Consider the following 23431-nt stretch of genomic DNA (forward strand, 5'->3'; position numbering starts at 1 on the left):
CAAAATTCACACCATGGAGGACGCACAAATTTACAACTGAAATGATATAAATTTCAATATTTCATGCATTCCAAATTTCATGGTGGTTGTCGTCGGTGGTGTGGTGGTGGCAGGCGAGAAATTGCATATGCCTATGGTTGATGGAGTTCTGATTTCACGAGAAATGGTGGTCGCCATTGGTGGTATGAGTGTTCGCCGTCGTCGGATCGGAGTTGGTTTCACGTTAATACCTTGAAACCTTACGATGATGAAGAAAGGTTAACAGGACGGCGTGTAGCGAGATGTAAATGTTCTCTGTTTTAACTTGAATGAATCTAAATCGTTGATCTTATCTAACGGTTATATTTTACTGGTCCACCGGTGAGGGACTTGATGGCTCCCTCACCTTAGACATCACCATTAATATATGTCATATTAAGCTATCTAAATATAAAAAAAATATTTAAAAGAAAAATAATAAAATTTATTGTTTAAAAAGTTAAAATGATGCAAACAAAATAGGGGGAGTCAAAAAAGTTAGTGGTCATTGGAAAAAGAAGTGATGTGTTTAGTAAGTGGGGGAACAGCGCGATAATCCAGCTATGGAATGTCTTTCCCAATACTAATAATTATCCAAAAGCAAATCAATTATCAAAAATCGAATCTCCTCCGAAACTTTCTCAAATTTTGAACAAACGCGTTTTGTTTCCTTAATCTGTTTCAGCTATTTCTTACCGAAGCTACCAAGAAACTTCCCCTCACAAACATTCTCCTTCTATCAAAGCCTATATAAACCCTACACTCTCTACATCACAATAATCACTTTTCTTATAATAATCTGTTTCAAAACAACATGAGCTACTACGATCATCAACAACAGCCTCCTGTTGGTGTTCCTCCCCAACAAGGTACCTACCTTTTCTTTCTTTTTCTGTTCTTGGGTTGTTAAGATTGTTTTTTGGCTATTGAATTTGATGAATCTTGTGATTTTTTATTAAAGGGTATCCACCAAAAGATGCTTATCCTCCACCAGGGTATCCTGCACAAGGTTACCCTCAACAAGGGTATCCTCCTCAAGGGTACCCTCCTCAACAAGGTTATGGCTATCCTCCACCACAGTACAGTCAACAACCTCCTCCTCAGAAACAAGAAGTTGGTTTTCTTGAAGGATGGTATGTTACTATTTTTTGTCTTCTTTTGTTTTTTCATTGCTACTGTGTTTGTGTTAGGTTAGAAAACTGATGATTTCTTTGATTTTTTTATTTTATTTTATTCAAAATTTTGAATTTTTAGTCATAGTAGGTGGACTGCAACAAATTTGATCTGGGAAAAATTATATTTATTTATTATAATTTATTTATTAGTTGAAAAGTGTTTTTTCTGGTTTGAGGTCAGTTCTGGCATCAAGCCCCCTCCAGGTAGCAGTTGAATTAGGAAATAGGAGTCAATAGATGAAATAGTTGAAATTATTTTATTAATTAAATAATCAAAGCATATTTTCTCTTAATTTTCAACTAATAGTCATAACATAATAAACATAAGTACAAACTTGAAATCTTAATAATTTTAGGATACATGACTTGATGATTTATCAAATAAATTAGAAATATCCGGATGCAATGATTGCTAATATTGATAACATTAGCCATTGTGATCTCTATTGATCTTTGTTGATGTTTGAACTGTGAATTTCGATGGGATTGTAGAAGAAAAGTAACAGAAATTTGTGTTTTTGTATTGCAGTTTGGCTGCACTCTGCTGCTGTTGTATGCTAGATGCTTGCTTTTGAGTTAGAAGCTGCTGCTGTTGGCTCATTACTGACTGGATTTTAGGATTTCTTTATGCTATTATTTAGATAATATGTCTTATTTTGACTCTCAGAGGATTTTTAATTCCTCTAGTTTCTATAATTCTGTATCTAAACCAGTGAATTCATGAATTTTATTTTTTAACTTTGAATCTTAAGTGACTTAAATTGACAATTTAAGCAGCACCTTAATATAGTGACTATATATTTGATTGAAACATAACATGTGTGCACCGTGTTTTTCACTTGATTGACTCAAACTTAATGAACATTACCGCCTCTACATTTCGTTACTAGTAGTAGCAGTGAAGAAAATGTAATTTATGCACTTGTTAGGTTTGACGACGATTAAATATACAGTCCACATGTTCTCTCCGTATGTGGCATTCGGAGATAACATTTTTTTATAGGATTAAAATGCATGAGGAATTCTATAATGACTTCTAAAACCAGTGGTTGAGATGTCTTCCCGGAAGGCACTATCCCATCTGCAATAACTAGGGGCTAACACTGCAGAGGCTCCAAAGTGTGACACCCCTTCTTCCGTGACAGAGTTGTGACCTACTTCTCTTTGTATGTTGTGTACAAAATTCTATTCAGTATCTACAACATTCTTTGTGTAACAGACTTGCAAAGGTGGTAGAGAAGTGTGTTTACGAGGGAATAATCAGCTTTTGTAGTTGAAACTTGAAAGATCAATAATTGATGGTGCATTTATTGCAAATGAAGTCGTCGTCGTCTAATGCATGAAATGTCGCTGAAAGGGTGCCCTCAAATCGCACATGAGTAAGACATATGATCTAGTTGGTTGGTCTTATCTTCAATCACATTAGGCTTTTTTCCTAAATGGATTAAATGGGCGATGATGTGTCTGAAATCGTTTGAATACTCTATTCTTCCGTATATAAAGGAAGTGCAGCCGATTGAATCGGTATAAGGCGGCGCACTCTCGTCCATAGTTCTATAGCAGGGAGGGAAGGAAATTTCTTACTGAATATCTATTGTTCAAATTACTCATTATTCAATAATCAAATAATAGACACAAGACCGATTTCAAACCTCTATTTAATTAAACAATTTTAAGTTGAAAAGGAGCTCTTGAACTTAGAAAAATGAAATAAGTGATAGGAAGCAGAGGGTAGTGATGTTCTTCTTGAAGACAGAGATGTGTGCTGTAAATGTAAAGCAACTTATCCTGTGCTCCCCATGATGCTCAAATGTAATTTTGCTTCACATGCTGTCAAAACATGTTTATTTAATTTTCCGACCTTGCACAACTACTGTCTTTTTCACGTAATTGTATATTATGGAGTTCACATAACCTATACGGAGTATTGATATTCTGTAGTTATTCGCGAATAGGATACGCACCCTAAAAATATCGGAATTCTTTTTTGAAATTTTCAATAATTATTTTGTCGGATACTTATAAAAAGGATTGTCGGACAAAATTGTGTTGATTCTATTTGATTTATCATTCTTCTTTGTGGGCGTATTTTGTATGGGTGTCAATGTCTTTCAAGTGGCGTTGATTCATTATTGATTTGTCTTTCTCACGTGGACAGTGACTCACATGTCATGTCATCATGTCATGTGACTTTTGCAAAAGGGACTAAAGATAGGAGGCAAAAATTGCAAGTTGTGGAATTAGGGGCTAAAAGTGCAATTTAATCTTTAATTTTTTTTATGATCAATTTTGATTGTGTTCTTTTAATGATGCTTTTGTTAATATCATAACAGTTTAGGGATAAAATTGATTATGATAAAACTCTACAATCTATGTTTTAATCACAAATATTATTTTTTGTAAATTATATGGTTTTTATAATTATATATTAATGAAGAATAATCCATGCAGATTTCATTCCTGTACTGTAAATGCATATTAGTTTTAGATAAGTGCCCAATGGTGTTGTTATGGAGGTTTGCTTACGAATCATACTAGAGCCTTCGTTACAGGCTTCAATGGGAACATTGTTCTTGCACAATGGTGTTGAAGCTTTCTCGTCCTAGGTAGGAGTTTTCTTCATATGATTGTTTAAAGTGACTCTCTTACCACTATTCATATCATCAATCAAAGTTGACCAGTGGGTCATCTTTCTATCCACTAGTTTGTCGTATTTTATCTTATTATTAGTACTCCTAGTTTTAGGTATTATAAAATTTTTGTTAATGTATCTTAGACTACACATCTAGGCTTCATATTCTAATGTGTCTTAGACTATATATCTAGGCTTCATATTCTGCATGCGAACGAAAAATCCAAATATCCACCAAGAGGTTTCATGAGGCCACAGTTGAGTCTGGGTCGAAAAGTATTTAGGGTCTGTTTGGTAAAAATAAGCTATAAGCTAGCTGATAACTGATAGCTGAAAAGCTAGCTTATAGCTGATAGCTGAAAAACTAGCTAATTGAAATTAAAGTGTTTGGTAAAATTAACTTTTGAAGTGGTTAATAAATATAAAATGACATAATTGATAGTGGGTAGTTTATTTTTTAGAGTGAATAGTTATTAAATTAAAGGGTAAAAATGGAATAAAGTGTAAAAAGCTATAAGCTATAAGCTCAAACGCTACTTGAAATCTAGAAAAAAGCTATAAGCTAGTAAAAAAAGCTTGTTACCAAACACCTCTAATTTTTTTAAACAAGCTTATAAACTCATAGAATAAGCTATAAGCTAGTTTATTTGTGTTACCAAACACACCCTTAAGTGTTAAGTTTACTTAAGTGTAAGGACGTCTACTAAAACAAAGGTTTGTAGGGTGAGTATGTCAAAAATAGGTGTAAGGACGTGTATTTAGCCGGGGTTTTTAGAGTGGGTAGTTTCAATTAAGTGTCTCACTAGTGGAACTTAAAACCAGTACTAGTAGTAGATTTGATCAATGATCAATGATGATTAAGATGAAAAGTGAGAATATTTACATATTTTCACACAATCTTACCGATCTTTCCAAACAGGACCAATGATCAAATCCAACAGTTCTGATTTCAGATACAACCAGAGAGATTGACTTTATTAAGATATCACCTTAAAAATCATCGTATTTAACACACTGGTATATCAAAAATGTCATTCATAAACAACAAAAAAAACATCACATGATAAAAACACAACGTTTCTTCTTCTCAGTTGTAGAGGTTCCTGGGAATAGTGATGCATTAACAATTTAAAACAAACTTTAGGGTCACCCGAGTAAAATAACAATGCGACGATTAGATTTATAAAATTAACCATTTAAATATTTTGTAAACAGCTTTTTAGATCATCACTTGGCTCCTTCACAAAAGAAATTTAACTTGTTCTAAAAAAGTTAATCAAAACTCCATACAAATATCCACAAAAGCTAGAAAATACTAGATTAGATGGCAACAAATGGTTGTCCACAATACAAATCCTGAGTGGCTGCATACCCAGTAAAAATATAAACATTTAAAAGATCTGAAATCATTGAAAGCAAATACAACCCAAAATCTAAAATTAAGATAGCAAGTATATTTCTATCATCACAATTAATCAGACTACGAGAATAAACGGTATTTCCCTAAACAACTATTCATTTCAATAACAAAACACTATCAGCAGCCACTCCATCTAAACAGCACCGATCACAGCATCCTTAAGCACGCTCTCCACGGATCCTACGAGCCAACTGGATATCCTTGGGCATGATAGTAACACGCTTGGCATGGATGGCACACAAGTTGGTGTCCTCAAAGAGTCCAACTAGGTATGCCTCAGCAGCTTCTTGCAATGCAAGAACAGCATGGCTCTGGAAACGAAGATCAGTCTGCAAACACAACAATCAAAATTGTTAACTACACCAATCTTAACCACAAAAAATAAAAACAGGATATCTAACAATAAATAATTTCACATTACCTTGAAATCCTGAGCAATTTCACGAACCAACCTCTGGAAGGGGAGCTTCCTGATCAAGAGCTCAGTACTCTTCTGGTACTTCCTAATCTCACTGTTATCATAACAATCCAATTATTAGACACAATCAAATCAACCAAAACCCAGAAACTACACATACAAACAAACCATACAAACCATATCGGATAACGACACTCACCGAAGAGCAACAGTTCCAGGGCGATAACGATGTGGTTTCTTAACTCCACCAGTAGTTGGGGCAGACTTACGTGCAGCCTAAACACAGATCGAAAACAACAAATCATTAACATAAGATTCAATCAATGACATAAGATTCAAACACTTTAATAAAATTAAAATCAATGTTGATAATCATGAACTAAAAGCATACCTTGGTTGCAAGTTGCTTCCTTGGTGCCTTTCCACCAGTTGACTTACGAGCAGTTTGCTTTGTACGTGCCATCTCTGCATAACCAAAACAACAACTGATTAACGCTTATTAAAGTTAAAACCAAAAAAGGAAACAAAATCGAACACGATGATCACAACATGTTTCACCTAGAATCATTACTTAACCTAATATCCCAATCTTAATCCTAATATCCAACAATTAACAATCACGAATACAAATTTAACCTATAAATAAGAGAAATTAACCCAACAGATTTACAAATGCTTCATCTCATTAACAAAACTAAGATGAATGTATGAAATTAACGAATAACATATCATAATCAAATACTGAACCAAAGGCTCAAAACAATTGAAAATATAAACCCTAATTTCCTAAATTGATGAGTAAAACTTGAAATGTTAGCTACGAGACGTTCGAATTAACAAACGAAGAGAAGTGGAAATCAAAATTAACGAAAGACAAAAACCCTAATTCCTAAAAAAATGTAGAGAAGAAAAGAAAAAACTAACCTCGAAACTTTTGCTTTTTTCTTCTCTGAAACTCGTTCGCTGAAGATTGGGGAAAGAATCTAAAACTTTGTAAAGGGAAATAAATATATAGCAATTTGGTCAGAGATCCAACGGATATAAGATACTATCCGTGTGCTTTCTTAGTTAGGATCCTACGGTATGTGAAGTGGTGAGTTGTGTTTTCTCAATTTGAATTAACGGTTGAGATTTGATCGGAGACATAAGATGCGGATCGTGAAATCTAGTTGTTTCGTTTCTATTGGTTGTTTTTATTGTAAAATTTTATATTTTTTGTTTATGTTAAAAAAAACTAGTTGACCCAATTTAACAATGTTGTTGAAGAGTTAGATCACATTCTAGTTCTACCGTTATGCGCGTACAGAGTACAGTACTTACTTTCCTTTTTCCTTCCGATATGCATAATTAGATATCTTATTTTATTTTTATTTTTGACTGAATCTTATTTTATTTTTATAAAAATCAACCATTTTTATTTAATTATTTTGAACATTTTTTTAAAAAATAATCTGAATATTATAATCGACTAAGTTCAAACGGACTTGATATACCATGACAACAAGAGTGTCTTCCGGCCGCACAACATTTTGACAAATCAAGAAGTAGTGTACCGTAAGAAAGTTGGTTGTTCTATGACTCTTTCTTTTCGTGCTTATTATTTTTCTCGAGTTTTATACTCATGTGATGAAAAATGAATTTTTTGAAAAATAAAGTTCTATTTCAAAATAGATGTTGCAAAATACATTAATTTTTCATTAACAAAAACAACATAGTACGTCGAGATAAATATCAACAACATACACATAATTAAAAACATCAATTAAACACAAATAAGACTGTGTAGGGGTTAAATTACCGACTTCATCTCCATTGAATTCAACCATGCACGCCGCAATTTCATCAAAGATCCTCGGACGGACCAAGATTAAACAGATAGCTTAAACAAATCTTATCAGGGTCACGTCACATCTATAACTAGATCAGTCCCTTGATACTATGATGGGAGAAAATAGAGAACATGGTTCTCATATCACGTTCGTCTGAGTCAACTCATGGACGATAATACTCAACACCAGTCATCCTTCTTGCATCACCGTGATTGAGACGACCATTAAGTTGGTTATGTTGTAAGGACTAAGCCCGCTACATTGCAGCCCTTTCGTTCTACCTCTATAAGATCTTCCTCCTCAACTAGTCTCATGCGGATCTCATTCAGGATCATGTATGGATGTGATACCGTACATGTCCCTCCCAGATGTGTTGCGTAATATGGCCCGCATACAAAGACTATATAGATTTATCCTACGGGCCTCCTAGAAATATATCTGACATAAGATGTTGTTGTGGCTCTGCCTCATGCATCTGAGCATCCTCATACTCCTCTTGCTTCAACTCAGGCTTAGCCTTTGAATGAGGTTGAGAGGATTTGGCACAGTGTTTAGCCTGGCATCCCCGCCTAGCAGAGGTAGTGGCTAATTCCATATTCCTTGTAACTCGATCCAACAATTTATTCATTTTTTAAACATCACCATTAAAATATATAAGAAAATATTCGAGCCAATTTAACAATGTTGTTGAAGAGTTAGATCGCATTCTAGTTCTACCGTTATGCGCGTACGGAGTACAGTACTTACTTTCCTTTTTCCTTCCGATATGCATAATTAGATATCTTATTTTATTTTATGTTTTGACTGAATCTTATTTTATTTTTATAAAAATTAACCATTTTTATTTAATTATTTTGAACATTTTTTAAAAAAATAATCTGAATATTATAATCGACTAAGTTCAAACGGACTTGATATAACATGACGACAAGAGTGTCTTCCGGCCGCACAACATTTTGACAATTCAAGAAGTAGTGTACCGTAAGAAAGTTGGTTGTTTTATGACTCTTTCTTTTCATGCTTATTATTTTTCTCGAATTTTATACTCTGGTGATGAAAAATGAATTTTTTGAAAAATAAAGTTCTATTACAAAATAGATGTTGCGAAATACATTAATTTTTCTTTTAACAAAAACAATATAGTACGTCGAGATAAATATCAACAACATACACATAATTAAAAACATCAATTAAACACAAATAAGACTGTGTAGGAGTTAAATTACTGACTTCATCTCCATTGAATTCAACCATGCACGCCGCAATTTCATCAAAGATCCTCGGACGGACCAAGCTTAAACAAATCTTATCAAGGTCACGTCACATCTATAACTAGATCAGTCCCTTGATACTATGATGGGAGAAATTAGAGAACATGGTTCTCATATCACGTTCGTCTGAGTCAACTCATGGACAATAATACTCAACACCAGTCATCCTTCTTGCATCACCGTGATTGAGACGACCATTAAGTTGGTTATGTTGTAAGGACTAAGCCCGCTACATTGCAGTCCTTTCGTTCTACTCAGGCTTAGCCTTCATATTCCTCTTGCTTCAACTCAGGCTTAGCCTTTGAATGAGGTTGAGAGGATTTGGCACGGTGTTTAGCCTGGCATCCCCGCCTAACAGAGGTAGTGGCTAATTCCATATTCCTTGTAACTCGATCCAACAATTTATTCATTTTTTTAAACATCAACATTAAAATATATAAGAAAATAGGGCAAAACTACACCATTTGAGAGCTAGAACTAGAACGCATGAAGAACATGGTTCGAGCCTTATAGATCGAGCATAACCAGTATCTAGTAAAAAAAACACACAAATCAATACACATGTGAGCAAATATGTACTAACCTTTAGTTTGGTGATTAAAATCTTAAACAAATTGACATTTTAGGTCAAAAATTGAAGAAACATTGGGGTTTGAAGAGGGTTTTGAGATATTTTTATATTTATTTTTGAAGAAACCAAAAGAATGAAGGGAAAGGGGTGGGGTTTGTGTGTATATAGGACCATTTTGAACCTTAGAAGCACTGTGCGCGAGAAGCAATGGTGGTGAAAAGAAAAACTCCTGCTCTATTACCACTTCCACCCACTGAACTAAAGTGTTTGACTATTATGTTCCTAGCATATCTTATGAATTGAGATTTAATTTTTAGAACCCTAATCAATTTCATACAATCTGATTCAAATCCAATAGAGGTGAAACATCAATATTTTGCAAATTGTGTTGCCTTGAGCATGGCCATCGCCTAGTAGAGATTGGATCGAGCTACAACAATACCACCCAAGTGGTCGTAGCTACAACAATACCTTCATAGTCTCGAATCCATACTACCCCAAACTCCTTCTTGGATAAGATTCCCATCAGTATTTGCCCGTGTAATAACTTGAATTATGGACTAAAATAATCTACGATACTACTTGCAAAAGGATAGCTAGTCCTAAATTAATTGTATCTTCTTTCCCAAAAATACAAAAATATCAATTGAAACACTTTGAACACGGAAACCATGCTAGTTCTGACATAAAAATAAAAAGAGTCATACTAATAAGTACATTTAAGACATTACTTAAGGTCCCGTAAAAAAAAGACATTATTTAAGGATTTTTTTTTTAAAAAAAAAAAAAAAACTTGAAAGTACAAGTCAACGTAATAAATACATATTTTGTATACAAAAAAATGATCCATCTTGATTCTGCAATTCAACAATACCCTAAGGACGTTTATTATCATCTTCCGGATAATAAAAAATCATTTATGGAAGAATTGATCACTTGATAGATATTTATTTCATGAAAAAAAGAAGTAAAAAGAAGTCTTATGAAAATCTTCATTAAATTTTGAGAGATGTTATTTGGAGAAACTCTTACTTGGGCACAACCGCAACACTTGTCATTTAGGCACACACACATCAAAAAGTAAAATTTAAACACAAATTATTAAGTCACATCAACAATTATTAATCAATTCTTTTATATTTAAAATTTTAAAAATCATGTATGTGTGCCCAAATGACAAGTGTTGGACTTGTGCCCAAGTAAGAGTTTCTCTGTTATTTGTTACAAATGATTTAAAAGAAAAAATGCAAGAATGAACACATAGTAATATCTTAAAAGATGATGTTACTTTTCTTTTACAACAAAAGATGATGTCACTTTAAGCTATTTTTTTGTGGAAATTATTGGGAATAGTAGATGCAAATAAGGGTGGAGATTTATTCTTGCAATTCTTCTCTTTAAATTTTCTTAATAAAAATGTTTTCCCTTAAATTTTAACCTCAGTTAGTTACAGTTTCAGCTCCTCTAAAATGAACAATTCATTTTAAAGAGTAAAATGAATATTGTAATTATAGAAGAATTTATTTCTTTGAACAACAAATATATTATTAATCAGGTCTCTGCACAAGACGAACAGAGACCGGTATAAAAGTAACTACATAACAAGGCGCCGTATATATGCAAAATGCCAAAATTAAACATCAAAACAAACACCACCTAATAGAGGTCCACCTCCTAATCCCAAAATCAGAAAGGCACCCCTCAGATTTTAGGCTACCAGAAGACACCAATCCCGCCCCACAAGTTGTCACTAGATCGACTCTAACTCCCGATCTCAAATAAAAAATGATCGTCCCATCAGAATCCAAAAAACAGCTTCTTCAGGCAAAAAGTGACGACACAACGGTAGAATGAGAACCTAGACAGACAAGTCTCAGCTCGAAGACACCCTACATTCCAGACGACGACAAAGCCAACACACACGGCAACAACCGGCAGAAAAGTCTCAGCTCGCAGACCACCTAAAAACAGTGAACACCGACAAAGAAGAGGTCAACCAAAAACACAAGAAACCTGCAAATCTCAACTGATTTGGACACCAACAGAGACTCAAAAAGAATCCTGCAAATCTCAACATATTTGGAAAGCGGTCAGAGAATCAAGTATTCTAGAAAACCACTACACACGGCATCAACCAAATATCGGCGACGCCAGCACCAAATGCCACCCATCACCACCGTACACACCAACCCGACGGCATCAAATCCAAACACCAAAACCATTCTCGTATAAAACTATTAACCACTCTAGTTTAATTGCTTATTCTTGAAAAAAGATAACTTTATCGTATAAAAACTAGGCTTTGTCTAACATGAACTAGTCCTCCAAGTTGTGCATGGTGCACAAGTGGACGATTTATATTATAACGAATACGAATTTTACAAAATCCACCGTTGGATTGAAAGTTTATATCATATATATCATCTATAAAAAATTTGATTTTTTTTTTAAAATCATTTGATATGTTATTGAGACTCGTCAAAATTAACGGTTTATGAGTTTTTATTGAATACCATTAATTTTGATGGGTCTCAATAACATATCAAATGATTTTCAAAAAAATTCAAAATTTTTATAGATGATCTATATATGATATAAATTATCAATCGAACGGTGAATTTTGTAAAATTCGTATTCGTTATAATATAAGTCGCCACTTATGCACCATGCAAAATTTCCGATACGATACGTCCGGGATACGTTATTTAAAAATTAAATATATAAATGCATAATATATAAAACATAACTAAAATCGATAATGATAAAAATTAACATTCAAATTACTCAAAATAAGAAAACAAATGACAATTACATATGTTAAGTTAAGTACTACACAAAAGGGGGTGTGATGGGTAGCTCAACTAGTTAAGCTAATTGAGCTAAGCGTTAAGGAGTTGGATGTCCAGAGTTCAAGTCATGATAAGGAGAAAAACTAATAAAGACATAGTTGATAACATCATACTCTAACATTCAATACTTAAGATAAAATATGAATTGAATCAGTCTCCTCTCATACGTTTCCATCATCAAAGAGTATTAATTGTCTGATACTTTTTCGATCGATACGCGTATCGGTGAAGTATCCGACAAGTATTGGTTATATTTTATTTTAAAAAATAATATTAATTGCCGATACTTCTCTGATACGATATTTCTCCGATACGTGTATCGAAAAGTATCGAACGAGTATCGGTATCGAGTACGTATTGAACACGATACTTTGTTATTTTTGGAGTATCGGGACTTCACAGCTCGTGACCGAGGGAAAAACTATTTGGGGAGATGCTGAGAAAGAAAAATGGACACATAAAATTAAAAATTTAACCAATGGTTAAAATGTCAAATCTTTAATTTCTCGTATGTGCCCATATTTTCGTGTGAACATTGATATTGATCTAATGGTTACGATTTAACAGTCTCATCTCTTACGATACAAACTCCTTCACTTGATAACAGAAAACTGTAATGGCTTATTATAGACAAGCTTCTTAACATACAGTATGACAGAATAAATTGTTTATAAACAACATATTTGCACACACACATAAAATAAAAGTAACTCGTGAAAGAACGCACAAATCTCTTGCCGGTTATATTCATAAAGTTAAGGTCATTGACTGTATTAGTAAAGCCTATAAAAATTATTACTCGTTTCGCGGGGACTGCATATAATCGCCGAATCGCAGAATTACATAGGGTCCAGAAACTCCAGATTAATCATCAATAGATGCAGATGACATCACAAAGGAAAGCAAAGGCAATGGCAGGTCAGTCATTTATTTTTAATCAGAAATTCACATTTTAACTTTCTCTTTCACACAAAAATATGCAGAGAAAACTGCTTCACTAAGAAACTCCTGAAGATAAAACACACGAACAATACAAACAGTAAATCACTGTTCAGCAGTCTTGGGTGGACCCTTCCATTTAAAGTTGTCTGCATATAGCTTAACCTACAATCACGAGTTAAACGATTATCATTAGGGCACAAAGGATGCACAAATAAAGTGGTGAGAGAAACTAATGTCATTATCATTCAAATTACTAAAATCACAAATGATGATCAAACCTTCAGCAATGGTGTGTGGTGCTTCTTGACCTGCAAGAAGATCAACGCGTTTGTTAATAAAGAGTATAACAGAATAACATTAACCACTGTTATCATATCTAGAGATAATATCTCATGAATTCATGATATCATATGATTGTAGTTTTGAATAGCAGAGCATCTTAGACAATCTTTTAGGACTAACCGAATAGTTGGCCTTACTGTATCCTAATGATAGATAACAATACCCCCACCCACCCCCAAAAAAAATCCACCTTGCCCTAAAGGTGGATATTCACACCAATCATCATCAAGGCACCATACTTACTTCTACCCTTAGGCATGCTATTTAGTACAAGTGATTTAATCACAAAAGACTTACGAGTAGTGAATTAACCAAATAATTAGTGTTTGTCAGAAAACACGGAGGGTATAGTGAATGATATAGCTGCATGTTCCCATAAGTATAACAACCTTCATGACAGTCGTGAAACAATTAACGGGACATCCAACATTAATCTGTGTTCATCTTCTGCCAAGATAGCCACTACAAACTTTTTCCAAGACATTTCTGCACGGGATCAAATGGTTGGCGTCCCCGGTGAAAACATCTCCCCTTTCTCGTCCCGTGGCATACTCCTCATAAGGAAGTTGTCAAGCTCCTCTGTTCTTTAGTGGGATGACTTTAGTAATGCTGCATTGAGGTTGATGGCATGGTGGCTACCTTTTCCTTTTGTACTTGTATCGTATCTGAGTTGAAGAATGGAGCCAAAGTGCTCCAATAGGTTGGGCCTGACTGTTGACAAATTGACCTATGTGGGCCCTCGAGATAGGTGGCCACCGGTGACACAATCCTCCCTCCACCCTGAAAATGAGTTGCTGTCCCTAGAGGTTAGCAACTGCATTTAAAAACTCCTTTTTCCCATCAATTCTCCCTGCAGGGTGCAGCAATGATTCCTACCCCACCAACACTATTCACAACTCTACTTCAATATCTTTAGTCAAGTTAATAGCTCTGTTAAAATCCTTTGGATTTGAACTCTAGTTTCAGACAACCAAAAAACAATCAAGAAGCAGATCTTCTGAAATTCCAGTGGCTTGAGCCACCAGATTTCAAAACTCAACATGTACTCCTATGTGGATGGTTGTTGGAGAGTTGTAACTTGTAAGTTGCTCATATACACTCCCCAAACCTCCTAAATCAATTGAACAAAAGAAAGGGAATCAAATTCTCCCAGGGGTTTCCCCTACACAAAGAATCTCTCTTTTCTTTTACGGATTGTCAAGCGTACTGAATGCCCTCTCTTAATCTGATTTCACTTATTCATCTAACAATTCCGTATAAATATAATCCCTTCAAACTAACTAAACAACTAAACTAACTAACAGACTAACCTAACAGCTGTCCTTGCTGTAGTTGTTAAGTACATTATGTTTCATCATATCTTAATTTTCAAAGGCTGTCGTTCGCATTTTTGTTGGCTGTAACAAATAGTTATCCTTTCTCTCTTCAGTTCATTTGCGCCAATGCTGACCGCTACTACCACCATCTTCTCTATGATCCCTAGACAGAATTGTCCCACCTGTTGTGTATATTTCAAACATGCTCTCTCTCTCTCTCTCTCTCTCTCTCTCTCTCTCTCTCTCTCTCTTCAGAACACAATCAAAGGTTATATCTCTTATCCAAAAACTTCCCTCATCAGAGTGAAGGTGCAAAGTGTCCAAGAATCTCTCATCAGACCATTCACTGAAAGCATCACCATATGTGGCTTTTCTTCACAATTGACACATGTAGTTCATGAGACATCTACTGGACATCAGTTTGCCTTGGTGGCGGCTGCTAGTGTTATTTTGTTAGCTGGAAACTGGTGATCTTTTCTTTGGGTGCCCAGGGGATGGGGCAGGAAACTCAACCAGCACTTTCTAGGTAACAGGTTGTTGTTGCCACCTCAAATTTGTTGTCACGTCTGCATTCTCCACCCACCACCTTCTTGCTGTTGTTTGTCATTCCTTCAGCCCATCTTCACTGGCACCTCCTCATTCCATTTTGGAGGTTTGCAATCTCATTCTTGCTGTAGGCAATTGCCATTTGGTTGCTTGAAGTCACAACCCTTGGAGTTATTTGGTCTTACAATTTACGAAGCCTCAGATTTATCCAAAAATGACTTAAAGTGCAACTCTCTTTTTTATTGCTAGCATAGTATTGACAGGAGGACGATATAAGGTCTCAAGCCAAAATTTTGGTCCCAGACACTCTAGCCTCAGCTTTTGTTTCATATGCACTATAGTCTCATCCTAGTCCAAGATGCTGGATGGTTTGAGTCAATGTCCAACCTGGTCTTTATTCTAATCTAATGTAAACCAACCCCCAACTTATGTTCTAGATGGATGCAACTTCAACTTACCAGTCCTAGTCCTGGATGCAGTCTATTTGCCCATCTCAGGCTATCTCTATCCCTCACCCGTTTTCTACCAGATGCAATCTGGTCATATCTGTTCCAGATACAGTTTTAGCTTCATCTCATGCACAAAATCATATCTATAGACTTCTCAAGTAAATTTTTCTGTTTAGCATCCTATTGCTTGAAAGTTGAAACAAAATTAAATGACTGACAAGCACAGTTCAACAATAAATTCCCAATCATCTGAGAAACAACATATGCTGATTCTAGTTAGATTGCTGAGAAGACAATATTGAAACCCTTGTTCTATAGATTGTTATTTTAAGTTAATATCCTAGTTGAGTCATCAGCAAAAAAAGGTGAACCAATCCACCTGATAACGGTTTACTTTAATAAGAACAGGTATGATTTATTACTAGAGCACTTTGAAGGCTTAGAAGACACAAAACGTTTCTATGTGACCTATATTTGAATAGTAAAAACATACCACATATTCCCAACCATGCCTCTCTGCAAATTCCTTTGCAGCTTCTTCACTGTCAAAATCCAAGGCAGAATCACCAACATGGGCATATGGGTCCCCAGTGGATGTCCACCCCATCAGTGGATTTTCCCACCTATAGAAACATTAGATGACAGTAACTATTAGTTGATCCACAGTAAGTAAGAAGTATACATTTCAACAACAAACCCTAGTTGCTAGTAACTCCATAAACTATTTAGAGATGCCCAGAAAGAATCAATAACATATGTGAAATAACATAGCGATTAAAACCCATGAAAATTTCCACAGGTGCAGGAAATGTAATATCAATGATAGCATAAGTTTCGCTTTCACGAATACATTTCAATAAGAAATTTGTCAAAGCTCCCAGTATATGGACAACAGATATCCAGTGCAGACACATCAAACTCGTTAGGGAAAAATAACGAAGAATTTGAGCTCTAAACTATGAAGCACGGACATTCCTTGGATTAGGCGTGTCTCAGTGCCGGACACGCATTGGTACCTACACTTATGAATACATTGGATTATATCATTTTCTCAAATTATTATTGGTGTCGACATGTAAATGTCCATGTTGTGTCCGGTGGCCGTGTCTATGCTTCATAGGTTCTAAAACTCATAATGCTATATCTAAACAAGCAGCGAAAGAAACACGATAACATGAGATAAATTACTTTTGGGTAGATAAGAAGTTGATCCTCCATCTTCCAACATTTCCAGATCCTTGTTGACCAGCAGTTCTAGCAGGAGAGTAAATCAAAACCTGCCATAACATTGGAAATACAAAACAAATGCCTAATTGAGTTTCAATTCTTAGCAAGAAAATAAACTAGGATCTAATGATGCATCAATTAATTTGCAAAATTTCAAATTGTTACATGAATATTACCCTACATTAAAACGAACTAAACAAAGCTTCAATTGAATCTATCTAAGCTAGAACAATTATACTATATATAAGAAAATTGGCGAATTTGTTTCAGAAATGAACAAAAGCTATAGATGATTGAGAAAATGTGAATTGAGAATAAAAATTGATATGGCATAATACCCTTCTGCGGAGGTGTTCCTGTGGGATTCCAGAAACCAATCCGATCTCGCCTGGTTTTGCTTCGACCAATGCGTCGGTGGAGAACCGTCGGGTGAAGGTGGCGCGTAGGGAACCACCACGAGTCGCCGCGCGTAGCAGGGTGTTCGACATCTTTCCAATGACAATTTTGATTCTGCGGAGGATGCTACCAAAGCCAAAATGAAGCTCTCAAAACTTTCTCATTCATTTATTGTTCAGCTAATTTTTTTTTCGGTCTTTTTACTAGTAAATTGTTAAATACCCCTGAAATTTTAAAATTCGTTAAATATTTCTTGAATTTTGGAAATAGATAAATACTCTCTGAAATTTTTAAAAGTCAATCAAATTGACCCCTGACACTACCAGTCAAATTTGATTGACTTTTTAAAATTTTAGTGGAGTACCTATTTCCAAATTTTAGGAGGTATTTGATGAATTTTAAAATATTAGGGGGATATTTGATAGTTTACTAGTCCTTTTTAAATTAAATTTTTCAAATGTTTCCCTTTCTTAAATACTAGTGGCCAGACGGACACGATCCACTTTTTATATTTTGTTAACTATGTATACGATTATTGTCAATTTATTATATATTATTTTTATGAATAGTTGAATTTTGAAAAATAACAAATAATATTACTTAAGATCAATGTATGAAAAAATGGAAAAAAAAAAACAAAGTTGAGAGTATAGAAGTTGAGAATGATGTTAGAAAAAAACTATAGAAGTTAAAGAAGAGTTAAAAAACAAAACAAAAAAAAACTGTTTAAGGGTATTTTGGGATTTTAGAAAAAGCTACACTAAAATTCAACTTTTCCCTGTATGTATTAGTATAGATGGAAAATTCATCAAGTGGTCCATAGTGGACCAGTCACGAATACCATTATAACGAATATGAATTTTACAAAATTCACCGTTGGATTGAAAGTTTAGATCATATAGATCATCAATAGAAAAATTTAGAAAAATTGAAAATCATTTGATATGTTATTGAGACACATCAAAATTAATGGTTTATTAAATAACGTAAATCTTGATGAGTCTCAATAACACATCAAATGATTTTCAAAAAAATTTAAGGATGATCTATACGATATAAACTTTCAATCTAATAGTAAATTTTGTAAAATTCATATTCGGTATATCATTTGTTCACGGTGGACCACTTGTAAAGGTGGTCCACCATAGCATTAGCCTAGTATAGATATCTTGAATATTGCAATTTGTTTTACTCATGCAGGTTGAAAAAATTTAGTTGGAGAAAAGATTTCACATGTTATATATATATATATATATAGGGGAACTTTCAAATGAGAGGAATTTTTAAATGAGAGGGTGAGAGTATTAAATCTCAGCCATTAGATTAATCTTTATGGTGATCTTTCATTTTTTAAATTGTAAGGAGTCTTTTCATTCCTTCTTCTTTCTCTGTCCCGTGAGTTTTCTCTCTCTATCTTTCAGATCTATTGTAAGAAAAAAAATCTTAGATAATAATAGGTATTTTCTCTCGATAGTGCTAGAAGTTTTGGCTCTCCCATTTGAAACTCTTTTTCAAAGGCTAAATCGGCTTTTCACAAAGGTTACCTACAAATTTGGAGATGAAATTTCTTTTGGGTTTTTTCACTGGTAAAGGTTGTGCAAAAAAGTGGAGTTTATGGCTATTCAAGACAATTCCTTTCAACTAAAAGATGTTTTTGTGCATATTATAAAAGATAAATGACTTAAACGGGGATAAAAAAAATAAAGGACCAACGTGTTACAAATAAATATGATAAATGATCTACAATGTAATTTTGCCTAAATCTTGGGAGTGCATTTGGAATCTTAAGGCAGCAAAAATCATTAACTTTTTGTATTTGGTGTGCGTGCCATAATTTTATATGTCGAATTTTTCTATGATCCATCACGAACATATCTCTCAATCTAATACTTGTTCTAGATGTTCAACTAGTGAAGAAGCTATTTTGCATTGCCTTCCTGAATGTGTTGAAGTTGTTCCGATATGATAGATTTTTGGCTATCAGAACGTGACTTTCTTTAGTCAGATGATTTTTGAGCATTGGATGACTAATCATTTGAAAGGTTCAGGTGCTTATGTGTTTGTTGCGGGACTTTGGTGGAATTGGAGGCCAGAATCATAATGTGTGTTGGAAAATAATCTACCAGCTTGTTCAAGATCGTGCTGAAAATGTAGAAGCTTATTTCAATTATTACCTCTTGTTTTCCTGATTCAATCCTTGATTATAACCCTACTATAGATGGATAACTTGACATCCTACGCTTGAGGATGATTATATTTTGAATGTGGATGATAGTTGTTTGAGTGTATCAAATCTTGATTTGGCGGCATGTTCCGACGATGAGACAATAACTAGATCACTGACACACACACAGGGTATTTGGGTTTTATGGATTATACTTTGTCGAGCTTATGGTGATTTATCATGGGTTGAGGCTTGCTAGAGACATGGACTATGCAAGAAATTTATGCTATTCAAATTGTTAAATTGTTATCGACCTCATTTTAAATGATTATAACATGTTTCATTGTTACGCAACTGTTGTTGCAAATATTCAAGATATGATGAAGATGAATTTGGAGGTCACTCTCACTCAATTACTAACAATTAACATTGGGTATTTCAAAATAAAATAAAATTGATGTCCCGTAAGGGTAGCTCAGTCAGTGCCTATTATTGGAGGAGTCGAGGATCGAACTTCAAATTTTCCACTTCTCTACATCTGTAGTATGAGTCTAGCAACTAGGCTATTGAGCCAAAAAAAACATTTTATCTTTTGATACGTGTGTCTAAAAATAAAAATGTAGAAAAAAAATATAATTCTCTAATTTTTATTGTTTTCATCTGTTGCAATGAGTTTTGTTTTTCCTCTATTTGTCGATTCTTTATACAATATGGACTTCTACACCGTATTTTTATGGTGAAAATTTAGGGTGCAACACAAGGAAATTTATTAAAACATACCAACTAAGTCTATGTTGCCAACAAAGATAAACACACATATAAAATAGAATATGCGAGTCCGTATGAATATTTTGGTTTGTAATTGATACATCGATGTGTTTTCAACAACAAAAAAAAAGGAAAATGTTGTGCCACAAACGATTTTTTTTTCTATAGTTAAAGTTTGGGTAACAAGTATAGACACTTAGGTAGGCATGAGATACACACATTAAAATTGTTATGCACACGGGTATGAGTATGGGTATAGATAATTTTTTCAACAACGAATATGAGGACGGGTACAATAGTACCCCTTTTATTGTCATCTCTAATTGTAATTTTTTTTTCCGGTGTCTACAATTTTAGTATCAAATTGTTTTAAATCCCTTAGGTGGTTAGACAATTAAAAAATAAAAAACAATAGACTACCATGTGGCTCAATCATTTTATGTCATGTGGAAAAGTAACGTGGGCTAGCTACAGCCTGACTAGGAAAAAAATAGATAAAATTACTAACTACCCTTGGTTATAGTAAAAATTTACACTTCTACCACACCTTTTGCCAACCAATAAATGATCTATTTGTGTGACACTCTCCTCACTCTCCTATATTCTCGCCCTCAATCCTTTGGTTCTCTCTCGATCCCACTTCATCCTCTTCCTTGTTGCGCTTCTGTCGGAGCGAGGGCGATTCACGAATTTCAACCATCTCTCGGCCTCTCATCTCTCTTGTTAGGTATTTTTTTTTCTATGTGTTAGGTATTTTTTTCTATTGTCAAATGCAGTTACTTTTGAGATTGAGTGTTAATCTTTGTTTAGTTCAATGATAATAATATTTATTGATACAATTGAAGATGAATTCTTTTTTCAATTAAATTGATTTTATTTTTTGGAATTTTTTTTATGGAATTAAGAGATCTTGGAGATTTAGTGGCACAAATATTGCTATCGCGATCTTATTTTATGGTCGATTTGGATTTATTTTGTGAATCAGGTTATGTTGATCTATTATCGTTTAACAACTAGTTGTGTTGATTCATTATAATTTTAGCATATGTTGTTGATTCACTATTAATCTATCGTTGATTTGTTTTTCTTATTCTTCTTCTTCGTGAGTGTATTTTGTATTGGTACAAATGTCATGTAAAAATGGTGCTAATTCATTATGGGTTTACTATTGATTTGTCTTTCGCTCATTTTTGCACCTGGTGTTGATTCATTATTGTTTTCGTTTTCGGGATGATTTGCATTTTGTGAATGAAAAAGTGAACTTATAAATTGTTGATTTCTTTGTTTGGTTGTTGATTTTTTGATTCATTATTTTCTATATTGTGTTATTGACTTATAAACTATTGAAAACCCGAAGAGTTGAAAAGTAAAGATCAAGATAATCAAGTTACAATAAAGCATTATTTTCGAGTTAATTTTTTTTTTTTACTATTATTGGCAAACAATTATAAGAGTTATTTTGTTAGCTCTAAATTGTGAGTTAGCTCCTAAGGATAGTTATAATGTTTTTAAAATTTATATTAGACTTTGTCTAATATGTACGAGTGGGATAAATCTTTTACCATAGACAAATTTTGTTTTCGGTATTAGATGAATAAGATCAATAAGTCACACCATTAGATTAATATGTTGCATAACATCTCATTTAATAAGATGGTGAAACTTATCTCACAATGGTGAAAACAAGCTTATATATGGTAAAAACTGTTGAATCTAAGAAGACTCTATATGGTTAATTCATATTGTTGATGAGCTGGCTTGGTGTGCAAGCTAGCAAAAGAAAGTGTAGCTAATTGCTCCTTAAGCAAGTTAGTTAGTTTGTTAGTGAAGTTTGTTAATAGAGTTTGTTAGAGTCAGTTAGATTTGATTTACCTAGGTTGTTAGAGTGTGTTAGAGTCAGTTAGGAAGTTGTTAGTTGGTTAGGGCCTAAGAGAATCATCAACCATTGTGATGATCTAGTATAAATAATTGGCTCATGATTAGTGATTGTATCCAACTACTTTTCCCCATTGTGGATGAATAAAACTGATTCTATTTTTCCCTAATCTTCTTCTTCTTCCTCTGTTAAACAAGAGCTTTTCATTCTTTCCATTCATTCACCATTGTTGCAGCAACAAGGATTGTAGATCCTGCAGAAACTGTGCTCATTGGCTTGGCCAAAGTGACAGTGCAGCGCGCGCGTGTTTCCTTGATTGCCTGCTTACTTGCTAGGCCTGTGCAGGCCAAAGTGATCGAAGCCTAGCTTCAGCTGCGCCAACATCTGGCATCAAGAGCCTGGTTCGTGCTTTAACCATGGCAACCTTTAACAATGGTCAATTCCCTACGAATCTTCCAGTCTTGGATGGAAAGAATTATGATAATTGGAGCAAACAGATGAAAGTCTTGTTCAATTATCAAGATGTGATGGATCAAGTGATTAATGGTGTGGAATCACTCTCTGAAGGTGCAACAGAGGTTCAAAGAACTCAACACAAAGAATTGAAGAAGAAAGACTACAAGGCATTGTTCATAATCCATCAAAGTGTAAGCCCTGATATCTTTGAAAAGGTTGGAGATTGTGAATCAGCTAAGCAAGCTTGGGATATCTTGGCTACAGCTTATGCTGGAGATCAGAAGGTGAAGAAAGTGAAGCTACAAACCCTAAGAAGCAAGTTTGCACAGCTACAAATGGAAGAGAAAGAAACAGTAAGTGAATTCTTTACAAAGATTGCAAAATTAGTTAATGAAATGAAAGCATGTGGTGAAATTGTGTCTGGTACAATGAGAGTTGAAAAGATACTGAGATCTTTAACTCCTAAGTTTGACTATGTGGTAGCTGCAATAGAAGAGTCTAAGGATCTTGACACTATCAAGGTTGAGGAACTGCAAGGGTCTTTAGAAGCACATGAGCAAAGGATGAATCAGAGAAATTCTGATAAATCCAATGGTGAGGTAGCATTACAAGTTCAGCAGGGTAACAAGAATAAGAAAGGAAAGGGAAAATGGCAAGGCAATAAGAGAAAAGATAGTTATCAGAATGGAAATGGAAAAGAGAATCAAGATACCAAAGGAGGTGGAAATCAGAAGAAACAGTTCAATGGTGGTAGAGGTGGTTACAA

General features: G+C 34.3%; 3 protein-coding genes across 3 annotated transcripts; 1 reads left to right on the forward strand and 2 right to left on the reverse strand.

Annotated features, from left to right (window-relative positions):
- The first annotated feature begins 530 nt into the window (after positions 1-530).
- On the forward strand, positions 531-1938 carry LOC123919740 (cysteine-rich and transmembrane domain-containing protein WIH1). The gene is made up of 3 exons (XM_045971727.1): positions 531-887; positions 980-1151; positions 1723-1938. The coding sequence occupies exons 1-3, from the start codon at positions 833-835 to the stop codon at positions 1766-1768; spliced, it is 273 nt and encodes a 90-aa protein (XP_045827683.1). The 5' UTR covers positions 531-832; the 3' UTR covers positions 1769-1938.
- A 3180-nt stretch (positions 1939-5118) lies between these two features.
- On the reverse strand, positions 5119-6735 carry LOC123919741 (histone H3.3). The gene is made up of 5 exons (XM_045971728.1): positions 6588-6735; positions 6055-6128; positions 5863-5939; positions 5667-5757; positions 5119-5574 (listed from the first exon to the last, which is right to left on the reverse strand). The coding sequence occupies exons 2-5, from the start codon at positions 6124-6126 to the stop codon at positions 5404-5406; spliced, it is 411 nt and encodes a 136-aa protein (XP_045827684.1). The 5' UTR covers positions 6127-6128; positions 6588-6735; the 3' UTR covers positions 5119-5403.
- A 6168-nt stretch (positions 6736-12903) lies between these two features.
- Positions 12904-17583, reverse strand: LOC123919742 (NADH dehydrogenase [ubiquinone] iron-sulfur protein 4, mitochondrial). The gene is made up of 5 exons (XM_045971729.1): positions 17344-17583; positions 16967-17055; positions 16272-16401; positions 13404-13433; positions 12904-13287 (listed from the first exon to the last, which is right to left on the reverse strand). Exons 1-5 carry the CDS (start codon positions 17491-17493, stop codon positions 13228-13230), a joined length of 459 nt encoding a protein of 152 aa, XP_045827685.1. The 5' UTR covers positions 17494-17583; the 3' UTR covers positions 12904-13227.
- Between the last annotated feature and the right edge of the window lie 5848 nt (positions 17584-23431).

This window comes from Trifolium pratense, linkage group LG4 (assembly GCF_020283565.1).
Source record: "Trifolium pratense cultivar HEN17-A07 linkage group LG4, ARS_RC_1.1, whole genome shotgun sequence".
Lineage (NCBI taxonomy): Eukaryota > Viridiplantae > Streptophyta > Magnoliopsida > Fabales > Fabaceae > Trifolium > Trifolium pratense.